Below are 24,458 nucleotides of genomic sequence, written 5' to 3'. Positions count from 1 at the left end.
TATGAGGTATCCCAATAATTAGCCCCTGAAGTATCCCCTTGCTTACCACCTCAAATATCTCCCTACTAGGCCCCTAAAATACCATCTCACTGAGCCTGTGAAATACTTCCATATTCGGCCCCTGAATTGCTCCCTACTGAGCACCAAATGTACCACTTCACTGCGTCCCTGAGGTACCTCTTCTCATTGAGCCACTGAAATAGCTTCTCTCTGTGCCTCTGAAATATCCCTTATCAGGGACCATGAAATATCCCCTTACTGATCCCCTAAGTAAACCCTTACTCAGCCTCTAAGGCACCTCCTTACGGTGTCCCTTATATATCTCCTCACTGACCCTCAGAATTATTCCCTCACCGAGCCCCTGAGGTTAATCCTTACTAGAGCTCTAAGGTATCTCCTTATTGTGGCCCTGATATATCTTATAACTGTGCCCCTTAGGTACCCCCTCACTGATCCCCCGAAATACCTCCTCTCTGTGCCCCTGACGCCTCAGTTCTTGGAGTTCCTCGCGTCTACGCTTCAGCTCATGGTAGTTCTCCAAGACACTCCTTGGGATGTTTTCCTTCTTCTTTTCTGTTCTCCCTGTTTTGACAAAAAACCTCATTTCACTTTAAAACTCATATTGACTGTGTGAAGCTTAAAACACTACTGCTGACAAAGGGCTTCAATATTTTATTTCATGCCTTAACGTCTTAACATTTAACTTATGATGTTTCTTAATAGCATGCATGTCTGTGTTTTGTACATATAATCATTGTACATGATTTGTACAAAAACATAAAAAAAATTGGTATTTGTTCCCAAACATTACAGTTTACAGGAACATTCAGTGCATACATGTACACCGTACTTCCCAGCTTAAGAATTCATACAGATGTACCATGTACTCCTTTGAACATTCATTTAAAAAAAATGCATGCCTTGAAATGCACACACAAGCCTGCAAGGCAGAATCACTGGCTTACCAACTTTGTATTTGTATCAATTTTGTAAAGAAATAATTTACATTTATTCCAAGGATTGTCTCTTATTTCCAATGGGCATAATGGTAGTAATCAAAATTTTAAAATCACTCAAATCAGTTTTCACCTCAAATCCTTTAAAGAAAAGTGCAAAGATTTGAGGTGATACTTGGACTTGCGTTTAAGTATTAGTTTGAGGTAAGTTAGTGATGGGGGCTATTTATGCTGGCCACTTACACTTAATGCACTCCTCCTGGCAGATATCTGACAGACGGAACTTTTTCACATCTCTGTGGACACATTCTGCATTCCCTATTCTAACAATGGAAAGGGCTGAGGCAAACTCTGCAACAGTAAACAGATCATGTCAACAATTAGGTAAACAGCAGTGGACTAGTGAGGCAAAAATGTGTCAGCTATATGGTGTGCAAAAAGACATATACAATATGGTAATATACATGTACATAAAGTAGTAACAAGTAAACATATGTAGTACATACATGTAGTAACAAGTAAACATATGTAGTACATACATGTAGTAACAAGTAAACATATGTAGTACATACATGTAGTAACAAGTAAACATATGTAGTACATACATGTAGTAACAAGAAAACTGATAACAATCATTAAATATTTATAAGGAGGTGATGACCAGTTTAATGCTCATGTATGATGTATATGTATGATTGCTTTAAATTATCAATAGACTTTGCTGGAATTGATCGAGAGTTGTTGAATATCAATCCTATAATGATCAGAAAAAAGGAAATATAATTATGATCCATTGCAATCACTGAAGTCAGTAATCACCATTGTTTAAACTTCCTGCATCAAGTCACTGCAACCCTAATCAAAAGGTTCTATTAAAATTGCAAAAACAGGATGATATACTCCTCCAGAGTTTTTCATATTCTTGAGTCAGAAAATGTATAATAAATGTACATTTATCTCTAACAATCAAACCACAAACATTAACATCTCCAATTACAGAGAAGAGTCATACCTGTGTTAACCATCTTCTTTCTGTGGTCATCCAAACGTTTTATTAGAAGATCTACAGCATTGTTTGATGGCGCACACAAACAGATCCGAACATTGGATCCAAGAAACTGTTCAAATACATGTATGAATACATCTTTATCAAACAGCTTGTTTCACACACCCTTTGGGATAAACCCATATAATTGACTCAACACATTGGATATGTTAGTCATTGATAATAATTGACTTTTTTACTAAATATACAACAAGGAGTAAATTTTTGTATTTCTTATAATTTTTGAGAATGATTAATCTTCAACACAAATATTGATTTAAACAACCAAATGTTGACACTTTTGCTCATTTTAATCTCTAATTTTGAAAAAAAAAAAAAAAAAAAAGAAAATTAGAAAGATGAATACATGTATGTAAATCTTGATATTAAAACATTCTCCTTTTTCTTCAATATATCCTCATCAGAACTCAACCATGGCCACCAATGATAAGTATACATAAGCAGAGGTTGGTGGTGAGTCTCGAGAGTATGCTTGGTTAACCATAAACACTTGGTACCAGGTAAGTGGTGTACCTGTATCATTATTTTACCTGTAGGACTTTCTCTACAATGCCCACCACTGTGGAACTCTTGCCCGTGCCCGGGGGGCCCTGCAGAAGGCCTATTTTTGGGGACTGGGGATCTCCTAGGATCATCTGAGATGCTGTACAGATCGCCAGTCGCTGAGATTCATTGTAATGTTTCTGAAACAAAAAAAAATCAAACATACCTACACATGCATTCCTGCATTCTCCAAAAATGTATATACATGATATTAGTGAATATGTGGATTTTTAAAACATGCACACTTACAGTAAATATTTTATTACAAATAAAGTACTCAACATAATTATTATTTTTGTCTCAAATGCAGATAAAGCTTTCTGCTTGCAATTGCCTAATATTGATAGAATGCTGATAGAATATTGATACTTAGGTTCATTGATAAAAAGTAACTTTATTAAAAACTACTACCAAGGAATGCTTCACAGATTCTGAAATGGTAACTTTTTCGTAAAATACATCTTGCCGGCCTGGAAGAAGAATGTGTTTACACACAGGACTCCTGGGAAGGAAACTGACAGCTTGGAATTGGCGCACAATGGTTACCAAGGAAGCAACAGGCTGTAATTGAATCAGATTTCATTATAACTCCTTTGGATTGTATATATATAAATATAAATTCTCTTTGATGCAATTGTGAATCAATGGTTACCAAAAAAGCAACAGGTTGTAAACTAACCAGTAAACTAACCAGCCTGGAATAGGACTCACCCCTAACCACCCAGTCTTGCATATATTTCCTATTATATTTGACCACAATCAAACACATTATTTGTCATAAATTTTTCATTAAATCCAAATTAAATCCAAATTGGGCTGTATTTGACACACTGTGTATTATCACTGATGATAATCCAGGATTAAACATAAAAATGTTAGAAAAGACTATCAATGGTAGACAGATAAGTGATTAAACAAGAAGCTTATAGGCCACAATGCTCACCTGAGAATCATCTCATAAAAAAATTACAAGAATATATAAGTTATGACCAACACAAACAAAAACTACCATTGACAAACAGATTTTTATCAGAGGAGTGAGCTTAAATCTTCAGTTCAGGGGAGCTGAAAACCTGGTGCTCTTAAATATATATATATTTTTTTTTATCTAACTATGCATCTTATCTATATTATAATAATAACTACAAACTATATATATGTACCTGTATAAAAGACAGCTTATCCAACAGGTGCTTGAAGAGAGGACGTCGTCTGCTTAAGACTGTAATGCGTAGCACTACAGCACCCTTCTGTCTGGCTGCAGGGTCAGTTCCTGAATACAGGGAGAAAACCACATCACCAGAGTTCATACACCAGAAAAAATCTAATCAGCAGGCTCATGGGCCTTCAGAGAATAAAAGTTAGTGAACCTTATCGATTTTTAAAATCTACATATAAACCTCATTTCTTTCCCTTCACCTACTGTATACAGGGAATTATCCCCCCCCCCCCCCCAATTATTTTTACCCATTTCGCCCTTGTTGTCAGCAGATGAATTTAAGACTGGGCAAATTCCAATGTCTCAAATGATCTCTATTCAAATACAACTGGGTGAATTCAAGACAGGACAAAACTGTTTGCAAGTGAAGAAAAAAAAACCATGGGTCAAAAATAACCCTGTATACAGTATACCGTATATCTTATTTTTACTTTTTTCACGATCACTTTTACATCGCAACTTATTCAATATGCAGACATTATATTCTGTATTGTTTGCAATAAGGAAATTTTTAGTCCCCAAAAACGAATGATGCAAATAAATCAAAGTTACAAATTTTGTGACATGCAAAAAAAAAAACCCTGGACATACTGTATTTATGTATCTCTGTGGATTCTTGCTAACATCATGTGTATTAAAATGCATATACCTACTCTATACTGTATCAGTAACTGATAGGGCTGGGACGATACTTTACTAAGCCGATTTGGTACATATAACGATACATGAGATGCAATATGATACAGATCACGATACATTGCAACTTAATGAAAACATGAATAAGGGCTTAAAATTCATTAAATCTGTCAATGTTTTATTGCATGTCCAAAGTGATTTCATTATATCTAAAATGAGCTTTGCACAATTTACAAATTACTTTAGTCTTGTATTCACTACTTATTCATAAACAAGTAATCCGAAAGTTTTCTACATTCCAGATTTAGCTTCATAACAATTTTGATAATTTTACGAGGTTTTCCGCCATCTTTGTACTTTCATATTAGGCACGCGGACTAAAAATAGCCAATATATGAAGCTCAGATATTTTTGGAAAATAAAAAAAATTTCGATAAGGTATCATTGTATTAATGGTAAATGTATCGATCAAAATATTGTCAAAATAAATACTGTGATGCACCGGTGCATCGGTAGATCGTCCAATCCCTAGTAACTGATAGATTTATAAAGAGAGCACTTGCGATTTATCTAAAGAAAACTGACCTAAAACTTTAAAAGTGTTAATGGTCTGCCCCAGGCTCCCAGGGCGGGAATGAAGCTGGATTTTCTCTATGTAGCCGATCTGGTCAAAGTAATTTGGCTGGTAGTACTTCTGATCAATTTCTCTGTCTTTACTCTTTAGGTAATGACCATAGTCTTTTATAATCACAAGGAATTTTTCACCGAGATGATCATTTTTTCTCATGGCTTCATATGTGTCTTTGGTAGTTATACCTGCAGAACAAAACAATGGAAACCTGAAAGCACTCCAAGTGTAAATATTATTTGCATTTCAAATGAATTTTTTCACACTAACAAGTACATGTAATGTGTAATTTCGGTTTAAGATTGAACAAAAAACATACATAGTTTCACATAAGATATGCAGGAATTCATAACTAGCAAGAATTGACAAAGGCTTAAAAGTACATACCGGTACTTTGATCAGTAGTAGAAAATCTGATTTTGTACTTTATTTGAGTCAGATATTATTTAAGCAAGACAGAAATTAATATCATCTATTCCTCTGCTCAAGCTTCATCAGATTTTACAGGGACTACTTACTATACCATGTGTACTTTTCAAATGTCTGACTTGATGTGGTGGTAGAGCTTCTCTCCACCCCCGAGTACACTGCACAGATCTGAGGGTAGCTGTTCAAGGTCTTCAGCTGACTCCAGCTTTGATAGGACTGGAACACAATCAAACAGAGAATTTTAACACAGTGACATTTGATAAATTTAACAATAATTCAATTCTAGTTTCAACATTGCTTTTGATTGGCTAAACAAAGAACTATATATGATATTAGTCAAATTTGGCCCCTATAATTTGCTATTTTTAAAATGATTCAGGTACATTAATTTGTTGTGTTATTTTATAAAAGAGTTGACAAGAAATATGTTTTTCACCTATTTATTTGATTTATATGCACTCACTGGCAGTACATGACGTCGGAAGTGACGCTATTTTTATAATTCAATCAAAATTTGACATTTTTCTTATCTTTTTTCGAATGGGAAATATAGAGCGACTCTTTGAGAAGAACGAACTTTTTGTCACTTATAAGTATTAAAGAAATACATCTTGGGTAAAATATTTTGTTTGTTCAAGCAGTCGCTTAATGTTTCCTGAAAGAAAAACTGTTTCAAAACAAGCCGTTTAATGCTAAAAATGAGAAAATGGCAGGAAAAGGTAAACTATATGATGTCATATTTTTAAATTGTGGGCACTAAAATCAAAATGAAAATTATGAAAAAACTACAAATGTATTTTTGTACAAATAAAACAAAGAATTACAGTAAAATGCCAATGTTCATTTTAGGGGGCCATTTTAGGCCCAAACCATATATAGTCCTTTATCTATATTTTAAAACTTACAATACAGTAAAACACGCTTACAACGAAGTCCCAGGGACGGCCAATTTAACTTCGTTATAAGCGTAATTCGTTATATCCGTCAAGTTTACAACATGAAATAGAGACTTGGGGAATGAAATTCACTTCGCTGTAAGCGTCAATTCATTATAAGCGTGTTCGCTATAACCGTGTTTTACTGTATAATGCACATGCAAAATGTTTTAATCAGATTGACTATATTCAAATTTTGTACTGTATCAAATAAATGTCATTTATAAATCATAATAATTTTTTTTTAAACTTAGTAATAAACAATTAAATGATTAGGGACAGTGTAATTTCTATCCATCTTATGTACAAGGATAACATAGTTTAATTCAGTTTAGTTTTGCTTTTTTATAAACGCTTCACAGTTCATAAAGCATAAACTGCCCAAAGTTATGTTATACAGGTAGAAATTAGATACATGTACATACTTATTTACGTATACTGTACAAGAAAATTAGGGTTCTTTTGTACTACATGTGCTACAAATGACATTTAATTCAACCATCAACATTCTGTAAGAATTAATTTAAAGTCAAGAGTTTAAAATCGTGTAAATTGTACAAAAATTGGTTATCTTGTGCTGACTGATCTGGAATAAACTCATCAAAATTTTCTCTGTTTTAGAAACTAAAAAAATGAGTTAAATTTCAACTTCCAATGAGAAATCAATCAATTTGTGGCAATTAAGGTCCTCCAACTCTCAGCCTCAAAGTATCTTTTTTTTTTATCATAAAAATGTTATTAGTCATTCAAACAAAATGAAACGAAATTAAAACAAATTTATTGATGGTATCGTATCCATGCATACAACAATATTGCAAACTTGCCAACAATTGATTCAATGGAATAAATACAAGTTGAGTTCAAATTAAAAAAAAAGAGGTTGTTCCAGTGCATTACCTATATGTAGTAGATCATGGAGGATCACTAAGCCAAGCATTTTGTTGAATAACTGATCATAATACCGGTATTAACACTAGGAGACTTATTAAATTTGTCAATATAAAAGGCAGATTTATGGAATGATTAAAAATAATCTGGATAATTTAGAGTTAAAATGCCTAAATGTTCTACCTGTTCCCAAGCCTCTTGTAAGAGATGGGGGATGAATATGTTGACATAGTCCTGGTAACTATTAAACTTCTCAGGAATGGGGTACACAGTGGGGGACACAGGAGGGGGCTCGTAAGCTTTCCTCTGTTCCTTTTTATCTGAAAATTATACATCCAGAGATATGCAACACATGAGAACTGCATACATTTTACATTTATAGCTAACATGTCACATTTATCTTTTATGCAATTCTAGCTGAATCAAATATGGTGAAAGTCTATATAAAATTTTGTCAACAGTTAACAACTGATTTATGTGACTGTCCAAAATTACGAAGTGCAAGATGCTTTCTCTGAACGAAGAGAGATTTTTAAATGTTTTTTTTGGTGCATTGGGGTGGGGGGTCTATAATGCAACAGTAAGGGAATGCAAATCACATATATGTTTATACATGCAAAATTTTACATACCAGTAGGTAGGCAAAATTAAAACAAATACCTTGTACCACATGCATTTTACTGAATGTCAAAAAGCATCATGCAATCTAATAACGAAGGAATACAAACATATCCCAATGTATGTCGTAACACATACAACTATATTTCAATGTTTTGATGCAGTTTGTGAAATGAACCATAACAAAATGGTAAGTATTAATAGGGGTGGATATTGCCAGAAAAATCATATTGCGATATATTGCGATATTTGGTGGCATATTGCGATAAATATTGCAATATATTGATTTTTTAAATTTTTTCTCGTAAAGGATTTTAAAGACTAGTTTTCATGTATTTTCATCATTAAAATCAAATCTAAATAACAACTCTTTAATCTCATACCATAACATTAAATAAATGGAAACAAAGTACATGTACGTATCTATTGTATTAGTGCACTGTAAAAGAACACATACGTACATGACTAGTTTTTTGACTAGATGTGAGACAAAAACATGACTCATACATTATTATGTGTTATAATTTGTTATTCTTTATAAAAGTATAGTCCGATTCAGGAATATCAGCACTTTGGTCTGCGTTGTGTTCGTCCGCCATTTTGATAAACACCTATTCTACACCGCAAAATTTTTCAACATGTATTCCGGAAAAGTGTTAGATAGTAACTTAATATCTGACCGTAACTTCAGAATGCAGTGATTAGCACGTTATATATTGGTCGCTTTTTATTCAATCTCGATTTTTTATGCACTGTAATTAATTCAAACAAGAAAATTAAATAATTACGGGTTTGGAATTCAGCTTCAACACCATATTTAGCGTCTATTAGACACTTTTGGTTAGAATATCGTAAATACCGGTATTGGAAAAATATATTGCGATATATTATCGTTGGGATAAATATTGCAATATACCGATAAATCGATAATATTGCACACCCCTAAGTAATATGTTTTACGGTGCGACCGTTGGGGCGAGCGCAGCATGTGATCAAATAATGAATTATGATAAATCAATAAAAATAAAAGTATCAACATAACGTAAATGAATTTGAATGCAAAATAAAATACAAACATGCCTATTTTTTCTAGTAAATTTTCATTATTCATAATTTATAAGATTGTTTATTTATTTAAATAGAATTTATCTCAGATACAATGTTGTTGAATAATAAAGATTTTAACATAATGTTTATTGCAGTTTATTTCCTCTTTTCTTGCAGCAGACATTTTTCTTAAACTTTACATATAAAAAATTGACTTATCATAGAGCCCCCCCCCCTTTTAAAAAAAAATATATAATTTACGTATAAAAAAAAATTGCTGATCATATAAGAAAAACGGTTTTGGACCCCCCCCCCTAATAAGGATGTAATAAATGTGAAAATAAAGATACCATTGAGCAGTTAAAGAGCTAAAGGCATACTACGCATTCACCATTCCTCACCCGGATTAGAATTTCCCTGATTTTGAGAATTTCTTTTTCATTTTGCTTGTAAATATTTTTTTAATGATGCTGCCTCGCCCTCTTTTAAAAAAACTTTCCTAGAAATTACTGTAAATATAAAGTAAATAAAATAAATGTGAGCATTCATCCAAATGAGAGCAAGTTACAACTGTTGTCAGTGTAAAAAAAAAGATATCCCCATTCATTAGCATTGCAAGATTTTGAGAAGATTTTGGTATTTATATTTCAGCAGATTTACAATAACTACTTAGAGTAATTTCCCCTTATTGTGACGTCAAAGTTCACGTCGGTCAAGTGTTGTCTGTCTCTTTGAAAAAACCCTGAAAAAAAACTAAGTGAAATATACTGTTTTGTTTACTTCAAAAGCATGATATTCTTGAAATTACACAATTTATCTGTTTCTCAAAAGTTTTACTTTGATTCTCGCGAGAAGGAATCAAGTCTAGTGAGTTCGTCCGACATTGATAAATTGCATTGTGGGTCGAAATTTACTGACGCCGAAAAATTCTGTGGGATCAATGTGCAAGAAATCTATTGTGACGTCAGGAACGACGTCTCGAAGGAACGACAACTCTGTTAGTCTTATGTAATGGAATTATTTTATATACAATGCATGATGTACATACTCTTTTATCTTGTTCTCGTGAGAATGTAAAATGGGAAACCATATTTACAGGGAATTACTGGGACGATTAAAACAAGGCATTACTGGTCCGATTTACTGACGCCAAAAAAATCCGTTGAATGAATGTGCAACTAGTCCGAATTTTCTATTCATACACGCCTTGCCGGTAGAGCTCGCTTCGCGCAGGCGCTGCGCGCCGGCGAGCTGCGCTCAATATTAATAATTCATTTTAACCCTTTTGTGATGAAGTTTAAATAAATGTATACTCCTCATAAAATGAGTCAGAAGATAAAACATTAATGCCATGACTGTGTGTCTTTATGCTTCATCATTTGACTGTGCAGCAATGTTAAGGCGTCCCAATGCTAAAATACGGCTGGAAAACAATATTATTTGAATCATCGCAAAAATACTTTGACCGGGAGTATATCTTAAAATCTATGTTACATTTATTGACACATTTTGTTAAACATTATATTTGGTGCATTTTTGTGACATCATTTATTCTTTGTAATCATGTGACGGGCGAATCCTAATATTCCGAATGATCTATTTAAATCGCATCGGCGTAGGTGATTAATGACATTAAATCATACATATTTTTAAGAAAAAGCCTTTGTTAAGTCATATACTTTGAAGTTCTTGCTTGGGAAAGAAATAGATATTTTGTTTATGGAAGATATTGTTGAAACATTCCACAAAATCATCAAAATAATGCACATTTTTACTAATCAAACGCGATTTACAAAAAATTGGGGTAAATCCGTCTTTTATTTTCTACCAATTTTACGTAAAAATATTCTAAAATTGTGTTGATCTTTCACCTGCACCATCACTGGTTTTACATGCATTAAAATTTCTTCATTCACTTGTTTATACGTAGCAGGGAGAGTCTCCAAACCACTAGTTTATAAATAGTCTTTTACTTAAAACGAAGCTTTAAAACTGCCGATTATTTGATACTGCAGGTTTTTAATATAAATGAATTCTGCACGTCTAGCATTAACGGCAGCATCTATATAAAGGAAACATGCGGTTTTATAGTGGTTTGATATAATTCACCTTTAACGTTAAGATACATTCCCTGAGAACTATCGACAGGAATGCAGATCATGACGTCAAAGTTAATTATGACGTCATATCGTATGAACTTTTTACACATCGCTGTAAAATCCGTCGGGAAGCCTTAACATGCCCGCGTGAAAAAGCAAACTAAAAATGAAGGGTTGTGGGTGTTAAAGATGAAAGGTACCCAACACCGCATGATTATCAGTGACCATTCAAAATAGCAAAAAATTTCTTTCCTTTTACCTCTAGCTTTATCTGAAAAAAAAATATTTCAAAACATGATGCACATTCAATCAGACACACTGCTTGCCTGATTATCTAAAAATGTCCATCTTTTTTACCATCATTAACTTTCACTTCATACAAACTGGTATCCAAAATCAACAATTTTTCATTTTTTATCTTTTATTATTCTATCTTGACTTTCACGCTTGTGGCCTCTTCCGTCCTGATTGAACATACTTCAATCTATCTATTTCAAGTGTTGCATGCAGAATTAACTAAATTTAAAAAAATCATATAAATATAATATAATAACATATAATTAAATATAGCTATTGTCAAACAATTCTGAAAGACATCAACAGTTTTGCTGGCCAAAATAGTGGTATAACCATTCATTAAGGTGGTACGGGACACTTCCATATTGTGACAAATTGTTTATTGAAATAAACAATAACAAGTATAATGTTATAGAAATTTTCTTACCAAACATTGTCACCTAACAGTCTAGCCCAATGGGTTAGAGCGTTCACTACGAACCTGTAGGTCATGAGTTCAAATCCCGCTGGGTTTTTTTTAATCTGTTACATTTCCAAAAAAATTTTAAACTTTTGGTTTTTTTTAAATATTAAAATCTAAACTGGTAGAAGTATTTTGATTATTAAGTACTTTTATCTACATTAATATAGACAGATGTCCAATACCACCTCAAAACAAATCTGAATTCTCTTTGCTTAACTACGGTTTATTTTACCGTAGATTTCATTAAATTTCATTTAAAGCAGGCCTTGTGATTCTTGTCTAAAGTCAGCTAAATCTTTTTTTATTGCTCGTGACCAAAATAATTACGGTAAATAATTACAGATGAGTTTGTCCATATTGTAGGTTGTACATTACCTGCTTCTAAAAACCAGGTTGGGTTCCACTTCAACAGGTGACTGAAGAACTGGGAACAGTGATCAACATTCTGACTTGAGGACCTATCAGGGCCTGGCCCTCCACTGGCACTTGACCTCATCGGTCCACTCAGAACAGACACACACGAAGAATCCATGCTGGAATGTGCTGCCATCTTAACAAAACACAAAACATTGGTGAAAATATGACTAAAGAATAAAAATACCCAGGTTTTGTTTTTTTGGCATTATCTATTTTTCACTATTTCAGTATTCATTTCTTTAATCTAAAAAAACAGAAAATAAATATGCAGAATTTAATATGGGAATTGCGTACCTTTGCGGGTAATTGAGGGACGTTACTGGGACTGTGTGATGTTGCTGTAGCACTCATTCTCCTTGCGTTGGACAGTGGATGCAGTGGTGGACGAATGATTGTAGGAGGTCTATTGGTCTCCACAGACTTTACTTCGCCTTTCTTTTTCTGAATGAGCGAATCAATGTATTTCTGTGTCCGCACTGGGACGCGATCAGGAGCTAACTTGAATTTGATAAGCTGGCCTTTTCTTGTACTTTCATCATTTCTATCAGCAAAGAAGGTACATAATTTTTTGTTAAGGATGGATTTGATTTCTGAGGTATTCTTGGCTGACACTGGGGCTTTCCTACACGATGTCTTCTCTTCATCTATTTCCTCTTCATCATCTATAATAATCACATGAGTGTCATCATCTTCCTCTGGCTGATCTTGCGATGAAGGTAGAGGTTTTTCAAAGGCCGCTGCTTTAGCCAGTTTTCCTAGTTTCACATCTTCCATTTCTTCCTCTTGAATTTTATTACCCTGCTCACAGCAGATCTCTATTCTATGTGTTTCTGAGCAATCTCCCACTTTTAAGCTGACAGAAGATGATTCTGAATTGTCTGGTGCTGTTTTAGAATTAAAAACGAATGGTAGAATTTCACTATGAGCTGTGTTTTCCAAAGCTTCGCTTTCTATTCTATTTCTGTCAGTTGAAGAGTTAAGAATATCACTATGATTTGAGCAAAATACACTAGAACTTTTGGAAACACCTTTGTCTAATGAATTACTTCGCTCTTTTGAACTAGATCTTCCTGAATTATCCTTAGTCTTTGATTTAGAATATTTTGATCTATCCTCATCTTTTGAAGTTGATCCTCTTGAATAATTACTTTTTGAAACATTTTCTTTAGAAGAAGATCTTGATTTGTCCTTATCTATTGAACTAGATTGTGAAGAAACATCCTTATCCATTGAAGTTGATCTTCTTGAACTGTCCTTATCCTTTGAACTAGATTTCCTTGAACTTTCCTTATTGGTTGAAGTCGATCTTATTGAATTTTCCTTTTCCTTTGAACTACCTTTTGTTAAATTATCCTCATCTTTTGAAGTTGATCTTCCTGAACTACCCTTTGAACTTGATGTTGTTGAACTTAAATCTTTATCTTTTGATGTTGATCTTCTTGAACTATCTTTTGAACTTGATTTTGTTGCACTATCCTTATCTTTCGATGATGACCTTTTTGAACTATCCTTTTCCTTTGAACTAGATTTTGTTGAACTATCCTTATCTTTTGATGTTGATCTTCTTGAACTATCCTTTTCCTTTGAACTAGATTTTGTTGAACTATCCTTGTCTTTTGATGTTGATCTTCTTGAACTATCCTTTTCCATTGAATGGCTTTGTTTTGAACTATCCTTATCCCATGAAGTAGATTTTCTTGTATTATCCTTTTCCCTTTGTGTGTCTTTCTCTTTAGCAGTTTTCCCTCTCGATTTGTCACTGTCAACAGAGCTAAATGTATTTGAACTTTTGTGCTGCTTTGAGTGATGTCTGTCTTTCTGTATTGTCTTCTTTGAATCACTCACACAAATCTCAGCACCATTTATATTTTTTCCATCCCTGTCTTTTGAACCAGATCTGGAATTACTTTTCTTGTATTCTGAACTATATTCCATTTGATTTTCCTTTAAACATGAAGAATCTATACTAGATTTGGCTTTAGATCCTACTGTAGTGTCTCCTGATTCAGAGCTTACTTGTACATCATCTGAAATAGATGAAGTTTTTTGATTGAAATTAAAATCCTGATATCAAAAATAATTTCTATCTTACATCTCCATTCTTGTTCTGCACTGATATCCGAGTATAGAGAGGAAAAACAATGGAAAACATGCAGCAAAAGCACAGAGGAATACATTTTGAAAGGAACTTTCTAAGCTTTTGAAAAGGGAATAGAACAATATGTGAAAAAGTCTCAAAAATTTCCTAATCTTGCAGACACATTACTCCACATGAAACTAGAGGTACTGTGAGCAAGCTCACAATTGATACCCCCCGCTAAGAAAAAAATCATAAAGCGTGTATTTTTGCTATTATAGAAAATATTGGATGAATCTATTTCACTGTCCATTTTCTAAAAATAACAACTGCTTTATTTTTGAAAACTGTTAATTTTTAGCTTCTAATATTTCCATTAATACAAGACTTGACACAGACAGAATTAAGCTTTTTTGAAACAATGACCTTGAACTTTCTCAATTGACCTTGGGTCAAGGTCATGACACACCCTTAAGTCATAAGCAATCTTTGTGTGAAGTAAGAACTTCCAATGTTTACCCATAAGAAAGATATGGACCGGACACGAATTTTGCATTTTTTCTGTCAGTGACCTTGACCTTGCCCGAATGGCCTTGGGTCAAGGTCATGACACACCCTTAAGTCATAAGCAATCTTTGTGTGAAGTAAGAACTTCCAATGTTTCTCCATAAGAAAGATATGGACCGGACACGAATTTTGCACTTTTTCTGCCAGTGACCTTGACCTTGCCCGAATGACCTTGGGTCAAGGTCATGACACACCCTTAGGTCATAAGCAATCTTTGTGTGAAGTAAGAACTTCCAATGTTTCTCCATAAGAAAGATATGGACTGGACACGAATTTTGCACTTTTTCTGCCAGTGACCTTGACCTTGCCCTTGCCCGAATGACCTTGGGTCAAGGTCATGACACACCCTTAGGTCATAAGCAATCTTTGTGTGAAGTAAGAACTTCCAATGTTTCTCCATAAGAAAGATATGGACCGGACACGATTGCACAGACAGACGGACAGACAGACAGACAGACGGACAGACGGATGGACGGACGGACAAGGTGATTCCTATATACCCCCCCAAACTTTGTTTGCGGGGGGTATAATAACTACCGTAATCCGGTGAATATAATACGCAGTAGTGTACAATACGCACCCCCCCCCCTTTAAGCCTGAAAATGGTGAAAAAAGCTTGTTGGGATGTATAATACGCATCAAAAAAATTGACCAAACGGTAATCCTGAGTATTAACAAAGCAGTTATACTTTGTATGCACGCTCATAAAACAGGGATGTATGATAATTTAACACGTGATTGTCGAAAATGTGAATCTTGCAACTTTTAAAATGTAATTGAAGATGAGTTCCATTTTTTACTTATTTGTCCATCACTTCGTAGTTTAAGAGATAAGTATATTAAAAAATACTACTCCCATAAACCAAGTGTCTATAAAGTTATACAGTTATTATCTACCTCTAATACTAAAGAACTATGTAATTTAGGTAAAAATTTATATTATGCAAACAAGCAACGAACTCTCCATGTGAATTATCCAAATTGATTATGTACACTTTGTTTTTCTTACTGTTTATTTAATATGTATATGTTCATATGTATAACCTATGAGACATTTGTCTCTTTGAATAAAGAACTATAAACTCAACTTCATCGCGGGAATACGCTACCGGAAATAAGAAAAACACAATATTTTCTTAGATAAGGAGTTATTGTAACTAATACATCGCGGTAATATCTTTAATTCATAATCAATGTTTTAAATAGACCTAGTATTAAATATTCTACCGTAAATAAAATCAAATACTTTTAACAAGCAAATCCCTGTGAAGTGAAAAACGGACGATGTACAGGTATGGAGACAACGGACCTAATTAAATTCTTAAATGACTCCGATCAAAGTGATCAATTATAGGCCTGGAACATAATAAAATATGTGCACAAATAGTTGTGTTGTGTATAGTACACATAGCCTGAGGGGGGTGTCTGAGATACCCAAGGTGTCAAGCGTTAGCGGTTGGGGAGCACAACTGTTTCAAAGGCTTCAATTAACGGAATAGATTATAGAATTATTATATTCATAATTATTTGCAATAAATCAATTAGCATTACATGAAAATGGTTAAAAATGAGCCAAATGATGTATAAGCTGTTTTCAAAGATCGGTTACAAATAGCACGTGCCCATTCAAGTCCGCATTCTATTAATAACAGCTGTAATGGCGGCGTACACGGAGATAAAGAATAGGCAGTTCAAATTAATTTTTAAAGGCCATTTTGAAACAGTTTATTTATTAACAGACTTAAAGTATACATTTTCTTTAATTACATGCTATAACAATGATTTCCTAAGGGTAAAATAATAATATATGGAATGTTACGATGTAAAGCGGGGTATCGGTCCTGTCTGTGAACAGCATAGGTAATACGGCAGTATGATACCCCGTGCTTCAGCTAGGAAAAAAATATGTCCAAATCCTATAGGGATGTATAATACGCGCCCCTTTCTCATGGTAAAAAATGCTGGGAAAAAAGTGCGTATTATATTCACCGGATTACGGTATGTTTCGACACATAATGTCCTGCAAAACACACCTTCATGTTTTAATATATATGCTAGCTAGAACAAGATATCTGTGAGCCAATGCTCACTAGCAATACCCCCGCTCTGATGTGAATATACAAATTAAGCAAAGTCAACATGTAAGGCATGCCTAAACAAATAGTGTGTTAAAATTTCAAGTATCTGCGATGAATAGTTGCTGAAAAATCTTTGACCAAAATTTGCTTGAAAATTTAGACTTAATATAAACAAAGTTGTCATTTTACAGGAAGCTGACGTCTAATTGGTACAAAAACATATCCCAACATATAGCATGCCTAAACAAAGAGTGTGTTAAAATTTCAAGCACCTGCAATTAATAGTTGGTGAGAAAAATGAGACGAAATTTTTGTTATGATCAAATGGACACAGACAGACACACAAGGGTAAAACATTATACCCCTCTCCTAAGGAACAGGTTATAATAATTTCTTTTGGTACAATAGACTGACACTGTCAAAAACATATAGCAATAGAAAGCTGAATCAAACTCAAACTGACAGAATTTGATGAAACATTGTTAAGATAATTGAGGTATACCTTGTTTTGTTTTTTTGGGGTGAAGAAGTCTGTCATCCATCAATGGCAGTTGTTTCTTGATGACCTCATCCAGCTCTGGCATCCTTACATCATCCGTAAAGTCAGACTTGGTGTCTGTGAAAAAAAAAGACATTCAGATTTGTATGACTGAAATTTGTTCTTATAGATACAAGATTGTACTGTACAGTATATATACAGTAAAACTTGGTTACAGCGAAGTCCTAGGAACCGATGGATTTACTTCTTTATATCGGATCTGTAATTCGTTATATCCGTATAACGAACTAGTAATAATAACTATAGCAAATTCACTATATGACTATAGCAAATTCATTAATACACGTTTTCTTTCACCAGACTATAGTTTTTGCTAATTGAGGTTTAAAAAAAAATACATTACTTTGATACTAATCGGATTGTAAATTGAAAAATTCATATGAAAATAGATTTATTCAAACATTATGTTAAATAGTAGTGCAAATGTTTTTAAACTGTAAAAAAAATTGTTATTAAAGTGTTTAATTTCGTTATTATTCACCTCTACGGAACTCAAAATCAGTTCTATATCCGTAAATTCATTATATCAAAATTCGTTATAACCGTAAAATTTTGCAAAGATTTGTTAAGAATTTTACCAGGACTCAAAAAAACTTTGCTATAATCAAGAATTTGCTATATCATGTTGGTACTAAACAAGTTTTACTGTACCTGCTTCACACAAAAATTTGAACAAAAAATACAAATGTAAATCCTCATTCAAAGCTTCTCTAAGCTATAAAATCTCACATTTTATTATCATTATAAATATATTGTTTATCAATTTTTCCTGGCCTATAATTAGGAATCTATACAGCATGCAGATCATGGATATAGATTTTAAGATTTTGAATAAGGCCGATGTAAAATACTTACCAATTGTGGGCTTTTTGACAGGCTCTGGTACCAGTGGTCGAATCCAGCTCCTAGCAATCATCTCTGCCTTTGCTTTGATCAAAGCATCCGTACTGACTGTTGATATCACCTCATCTTTTCGTTTCTTGGCATGAGTTCCACCTCCACTGGCTGTTCGATTTCTTTTACGATCACTGATTTTCCCACTGGTCTTCGAGAGCCATCCTGCGTCTGGAGTCGTCTTTGTTGGAACACTGCTTCTTTTCTTCTGGAAAGTCTCTGCCTTAGCATTTTCTGATCTTCCAACTCTTCCTGATGTTTCCGAATCCATTTGCTTCTTGGAGTAAAAGCTTGTAATTTTGAACTCCTCTCTTTTCTCCTTGGTTGACTTTTGCTGCTGAGGAGAGATTGGGATTGCTGTTTTCTGGTTGGTGGATATGGTGCGCTTAAACTCTGGAACATGGTTGGTAAAATGACCTGAAGATCTACTTTTATTCTCTGCAGGCATTTCAGGCTTAAACTCTGGAACATGGTTGGTAAAATTACCTGAAGATTTACTTTTATTCTCTGCAGGCACTTCAGGCTTTAACTCTGGAACAAGGTTGGTAAAATGACCTGAAGATTTACTTTTATTCTCTGCAGGCATTTCAGGCTTAAACTCTGGAACATGGTTGGTAAAATGACATGAAGATCTACTTTTATTCTCTGCAGGCATTTCTTCATTGGCTGATCTTACCTACATATATCAATAAAAATTATTCAAAAATCAGAAAAGTGTGTTTGGTTACTCATTGTAAGCAACATCCTAATTTATACTCTGTCCATGAACAAAAGCTAGAATTTAGATGACCTCAATATCTAAAATGTTGGGTTCTTCTGTGTTTTTTAAAATCAGAATAAGTTGATTTTTTCTGTTTGTGTTAAAATAATCCAAAAAAATATTAATTTACAAAATAAGTAAATAAAAGATGAAAGAGCACCAATATTGTATTGAATATCATGAGTTATCGATAATTTGAAGTGGGAGTTATTAGCATACAGCTGAATATTTGCAATTTTGAATTGAACCTTTATACTCAGAAATTCTGATTCCTTCGTTGTGGTTTTTGTTTGACATTTCTCTGAATGGTGATAAGAATTAACCCAAGTTTTCCTCTTGTTTCCATCATCACTCACTATCTCAAAGTCACTGGAAGACTGCTCCGAAGACTCAGGCAACATGGATGATTTAGCAGCTGTCTTAGAACAGGATGTCATGTGACTTGAGGAAGAAGCTGTCAATAACAAGTGGTCTGATTGGTCAGAAGTGTCTTTGATGCTTTTTCCTGTAGATGCCACAGTTTTCTGGGGTTCAGATTTTGTGTCAATGGGAGAGGTCTCCTTCAATGATACAGTTTTCTTTAGCTCTGATAATGAGTCGAGTTGAGTGTCTACCTCATAGAACTCCATATCACTCCAGGACTCACTCGACTGTGTATCTTCATTCTAAAACATACAGGACAAAAATTACTCACATTAATATCTTTTATAACTTGTCTTACTTTCAATGCTCAAATCATTATCCATGCCAAAATGATTCAATTTTTCTACGCATCATAAGTTTATACCAATCTCCGTAAACCATAAACAATTCTTAATGACAGAAATTTAAGGTCATGTTACCTGCACAGTTTCCCTGTGTTCAACAACCTGTGTGTCCATCTTGTACAAATCATCATTTCGGTCCTTCTGGTTGCCTCTCTTGAATTTTGTGTCCATGCTCTCTGGAATCTTTGACTTGGTCTTTCTTCCATCTTCATCTTCATCTGACCCAGTTGCCAGTTCTATTACATCTGTGGATTTTTCATTTTTTATACCTCCACAAATAATCATTTTCTCACTCTTGGATTGTAGCTCTGCGCAAGTCTCTGTTACCACACAAGCTTTGTTTTCTATTTGATTTTGAGAAAGTTCAATTGCTTCTGGGGATTCTGTCTCACTCAACAGAATAATGTCATCATCATCAGAGTCAAAGAAAGCTTCAGTCTCTGCATTGTAATTTGACAATTGTCCCTGATTGGCTGAATCCACTTGTGTTGCTAAGTCATAGGGGTCAACACCAGAAGCCTCTTTCTGAGTAGGCTCATTAAACAAATCTTTCTCACTGCCAACTTCGTAAGATGGAGAGGATATACTATTTTTTGGTGATTTTCTTGAAAGACTGTCGATTTGAGTTGCTCCAGTGTATGGGTCCATTTGATCTACCTGAGTCTCACATACATAAGAATCTTTGTCACACTGGGTTGCACACATATATGGATCCATCTTTTTCGTAGCTTTTAAAATTTTATTCTTTATCATTTTCATGGCAATTGGGCTTGGAAGGTCTACTTGAGTAGCAGTTGCATATGGGTCCCCTTCATATTTGGGTGATTCATCATTTGAATTGGAACCACCAAAACGTCCCATGAGGTCTTGACCTTTACTTAATTTTTTAGTTTTACGAACCTTTACCTCACCAACATCAACCTGTGTGGCAGCATTGTAAATATCATCATCAGACTCACTAGAATGCAAATCGTGGTCCATCTGTGTTGCACTTGAATATGGATCACTTTTATCAACCTGAGTTTCACTCAGGTACATGTTCTTTGAATCAATCTGAGTAGCACTGCTGTATGAATCGTCAGTGATGACTTGAGTAGCTCCTGCATAAGGGTCTGCATCGACCTGAGTGGCCACTTTGAACACCGAGTCTGTAGTTTTGTCCGGATCAGTCATTTCATGTACTCTCTGAAACAAACATGACAAATTAAAGATCATTAAGATTCTATATTTTCTTCTTTGAAATCTGGATACCACCAACATATGACTACTCTAAAGAAATTCCTATATTCCATCACTCACATAATTCAAATACAGTTTCAATATACAAACCCCATTGTGTGTAATATTGTCATCATCAGAGTCATCCAGTGAGAGAATATCCCTCCAGCTCTCATCCTCCTCATCCACCAAGTAAACCTCATCTTCACTTGAGTCATCCAGCTCTAGTTTCACTTCCTGTTGAAAGAGGGACTGTGACAAATTTTCTTCATCAGAATCTTCTATGTAGATGCAGTCATCCATCTGGGTGTAGATGGTCTCATTCAAGCAATCAGGTGAATCTTCCTCATTGAAAATGTCAGGTGAGTGCTCTCTTTCAGTTTTAAGATTTGTTGACTGTTCTTCTCCATGTAAAGGTGAAAGATCAGGAAGATCAAAATCGTCATAAGGCTGAGTTTCATCATCACTCTCAACATGCACATCATTTGTAGTAACTTCACTTTCAGATGTATCGTTCAACTGTGTAGAAGATTCGGCAGCCATCTGTAACTTCTGTTTACAATATGTACTCGACTGCTGTGATAGTTTTTTAGAACAAAATGATGAAAAGTCAGATGAAATTTTTGAGCTTGTTAAAATTTGATTTTGCTCCATAGAAGTTTTATCCTGAATTTCTTTTGAGTTGCATTTTGTAACCTCCTCCAGAGGTTCAACACATTTGATAGCATCAGAGGACACATTTAGATTTTGGGGATTGAGTTGCAGAATAGGAACATCATCATCTGAACTGGTCATCTCTTGGTCTGACCAGAACTCTTTATCTTCAATGTCATGTTTACAGAGTTTTCTTCCCTTTCCATTGAACATGCTATAGCCACTTTCAGACTTAGCAGTGTCTTTGACCACTGAAGCATTAGATTTGTCATGTTTTTTGTGCTTCCTTACAAGTTTTGGCAAGCCATCATCTGTTTCCATTTCTTCATCACTGATGGTAAGGTTGAAGAATGGCACTCGGGCACTAACTTTCTCCTCAGCCTTTTTGTCAACATCATCACATGATGATTTGACTGTCTGATCAGAATCCTCCCCTGAAAATACACTTTCATTTTCACATTTTAGCACCTGTGAAAAAATTGCTTCACTTTCAAATCCAAAAGCACCTGTGTCATGGCTTGGCTTTAAGGAGGGTGCTGGTTTTGTCTTGTCAGATCTACTTTTAATACTGCTCCCAACAGTTGATGGTTCAATGTCTCTAATTTTTTTCCTGATTTTTTTCTTTTTAGAGCCAAAACTACCTTCATTCTGGGCATCACTAGAATCAGATGAGGAAAAATATTCTCTTTTTCCAGAGGAAGTACATCTCTTTTTGTTCTTTACTTTGTTTACATTGTTGCAAGAATATGATTTTTCTTCTTCTTCTTCATCAATATCTATCATAGAACTGCTGCTGGAAAATTCATATATTTCCATTTCCTTCAAATACAGTTCTAAAGTCAAATATCTTCCTGTAAGAAAAAATTGTAGGTAATCATTCTTAAAATAAAATAACTATGGTAACTATTATAGTATCAATGATGTAGTTGCAACAGCTACATTGTAAGATACTTTTCTTTTTATTACTGGTACATTTCATCCTTACATTTTTTTACATGTACAATATCTTATACATAATTCTGAAATCAAATAACACAGTTTAACTTTCACAACTGCCGTTTCATTGGAATGAGTGAATTGAATATGATGTTATGTGTTTATAAACTTTATTTAGCCTTTGAAATAAGCAAACAAAGGTGTATAGTGTAATGAGCATTGTCAACACCATCATTATAAATTAATATTGTAAATGATCCATGATAAGGACATATATTAATTTCATTTAATGATTTCGTATATGATGGAAGTGCTCAAAATCACTGAGCAGACATCATGGATGGAAGTAACTATAACAGGTCCAGTACAATCACTAGATTTAGCTACGTAGCTTGATTTACCTACATAGCTTTATTTACCTACCTGAAGTAGGTTTATTTAGCTACTCAATCATACTTTTGTCTTAAACTGGCATTTGTACTAACAGTCGCACAAAGGTGCAGCAGTAATTTTCAACTTTGAACTGATCTGAAAACAATTCATAAAAAAATCAGTCTTAAAACTGTTGCTCTTTTTGCGCAAATGCAGTCAAAGTTTTAAAAGTTTTGGGGCTATGTATAACTGTTTATGTGTTACCAAACAGCTATTTTCTAAATGGGACAACAAAGAAAAACAGTTCTGGTTAACATGATGATTAATTGGTAATAATTCAGCACAATATGAAGCAATCACACTTATCCATGCCTCATCGCACACAAGGTGTCATACAGTTAATCAAACAATAGAAATGCATGTTTTCCTTAAAACTGCTCAAACGCAGCGATGTTTTTACTATTTTTCCTGTGAGTTGCTTTTATAAACCTACACAGAACAAATATAGATTGACAGTTACTTGCGACTTTTTGTCTGTTTTACATAAAATGCAAAATTGCAGAAAGGTAGCTAAATAAACCTACTTTAGGTAGGTAAATTAAGCTATGTAGGTAAATCAAGCTACGTAGCTAAATCTAGTGATTGTACTGGACCTGTATAAGGCGACAATTATTGAATTATTCATTTACGGTAACCTGGTAACTTGGAATCTATTCAGTATCAAAGGTTACTAGATAGGTATTTGCCTTGTGTAAACATAGAAATGTATAAGCACATAACGTAAACCAGATTGTTGATACTCACATGTTGACAGTCATGAACATAACAATACTGCAGTAGTGCTTTCACTTTCGCTTTTTTCAAAATGTTGTGTTAGCCTTTTTCTCAAAATTGGCAAGATCCCAAAAATCCCCTACGTTGAATCTATGGACATTTTTTAAAACTCCGATGTCAATAAAAATTATGGCAGGACTACATGATACTTTGACATAAAGTTCTGCATTTATAATTTAGACTTAGAGCGGAAAATCGCGGTTCCAAGTAACACTCTTTTGCAAAGGAGATAAATTAATACGATTGTGAAAAAGTCAAACTGTAATTGGTGTTGAATTCCGATAAGATTTATACTTTGATTTTTCGTGTACATAATATTATGGAACCTGCAGAAACTATACCTATTTTAAATTTGCTTTTAAAATGAATTTAAGTACAAAGTAGCGTACTGTTCGTTGGTTTTTTTTTCTCGGATTAGTGACATCAACTTGAGTTTGCAAAAAATTAATGGTCAACCTTGAAATGATCTAAAGGGGTTGTGCCATTATAATTTGCAGACAG

The 24,458-nt window shown here is 34.1% G+C and overlaps 1 protein-coding gene across 3 annotated transcripts in view; it reads right to left on the bottom strand.

Moving 5' to 3' along the window:
- LOC105342793 (probable helicase senataxin) overlaps positions 1-24,185 on the bottom strand; it is a 35,353-nt gene extending 11,168 nt beyond the window's left edge. The window contains exons 1-18 of one of the 3 annotated variants that reach the window (XM_034467617.2): positions 23,928-24,185; positions 21,273-22,666; positions 20,019-21,128; positions 19,425-19,841; positions 18,378-19,092; positions 17,466-17,579; positions 12,536-14,268; positions 12,200-12,374; positions 11,324-11,335; positions 7,484-7,620; positions 5,567-5,693; positions 5,006-5,236; positions 3,729-3,838; positions 2,977-3,126; positions 2,553-2,705; positions 1,969-2,074; positions 1,200-1,307; positions 467-582 (exon numbers count right to left, since the gene is read on the bottom strand). In XM_034467617.2, coding sequence (XP_034323508.2) covers positions 467-582; positions 1,200-1,307; positions 1,969-2,074; positions 2,553-2,705; positions 2,977-3,126; positions 3,729-3,838; positions 5,006-5,236; positions 5,567-5,693; positions 7,484-7,620; positions 11,324-11,335; positions 12,200-12,374; positions 12,536-14,268; positions 17,466-17,579; positions 18,378-19,092; positions 19,425-19,841; positions 20,019-21,128; positions 21,273-22,631 — 6,873 coding nt within the window. In that variant the 5' untranslated portion in view covers positions 22,632-22,666; positions 23,928-24,185. The remainder of the gene's footprint in view (positions 1-466; positions 583-1,199; positions 1,308-1,968; positions 2,075-2,552; positions 2,706-2,976; positions 3,127-3,728; positions 3,839-5,005; positions 5,237-5,566; positions 5,694-7,483; positions 7,621-11,323; positions 11,336-12,199; positions 12,375-12,535; positions 14,269-17,465; positions 17,580-18,377; positions 19,093-19,424; positions 19,842-20,018; positions 21,129-21,272; positions 22,667-23,927) is intronic. The other 2 variants (XM_034467619.2, XM_034467618.2) reach the window with 2 other exon arrangements.
- Between the last annotated feature and the right edge of the window lie 273 nt (positions 24,186-24,458).

The sequence above is a fragment of the Magallana gigas genome, chromosome 6 (assembly GCF_963853765.1).
Source record: "Magallana gigas chromosome 6, xbMagGiga1.1, whole genome shotgun sequence".
Lineage (NCBI taxonomy): Eukaryota > Metazoa > Mollusca > Bivalvia > Ostreida > Ostreidae > Magallana > Magallana gigas.
The sequence above is the reverse complement of the archived record's forward strand: the minus strand, read 5'-3'. Positions and strand labels throughout refer to the sequence as shown.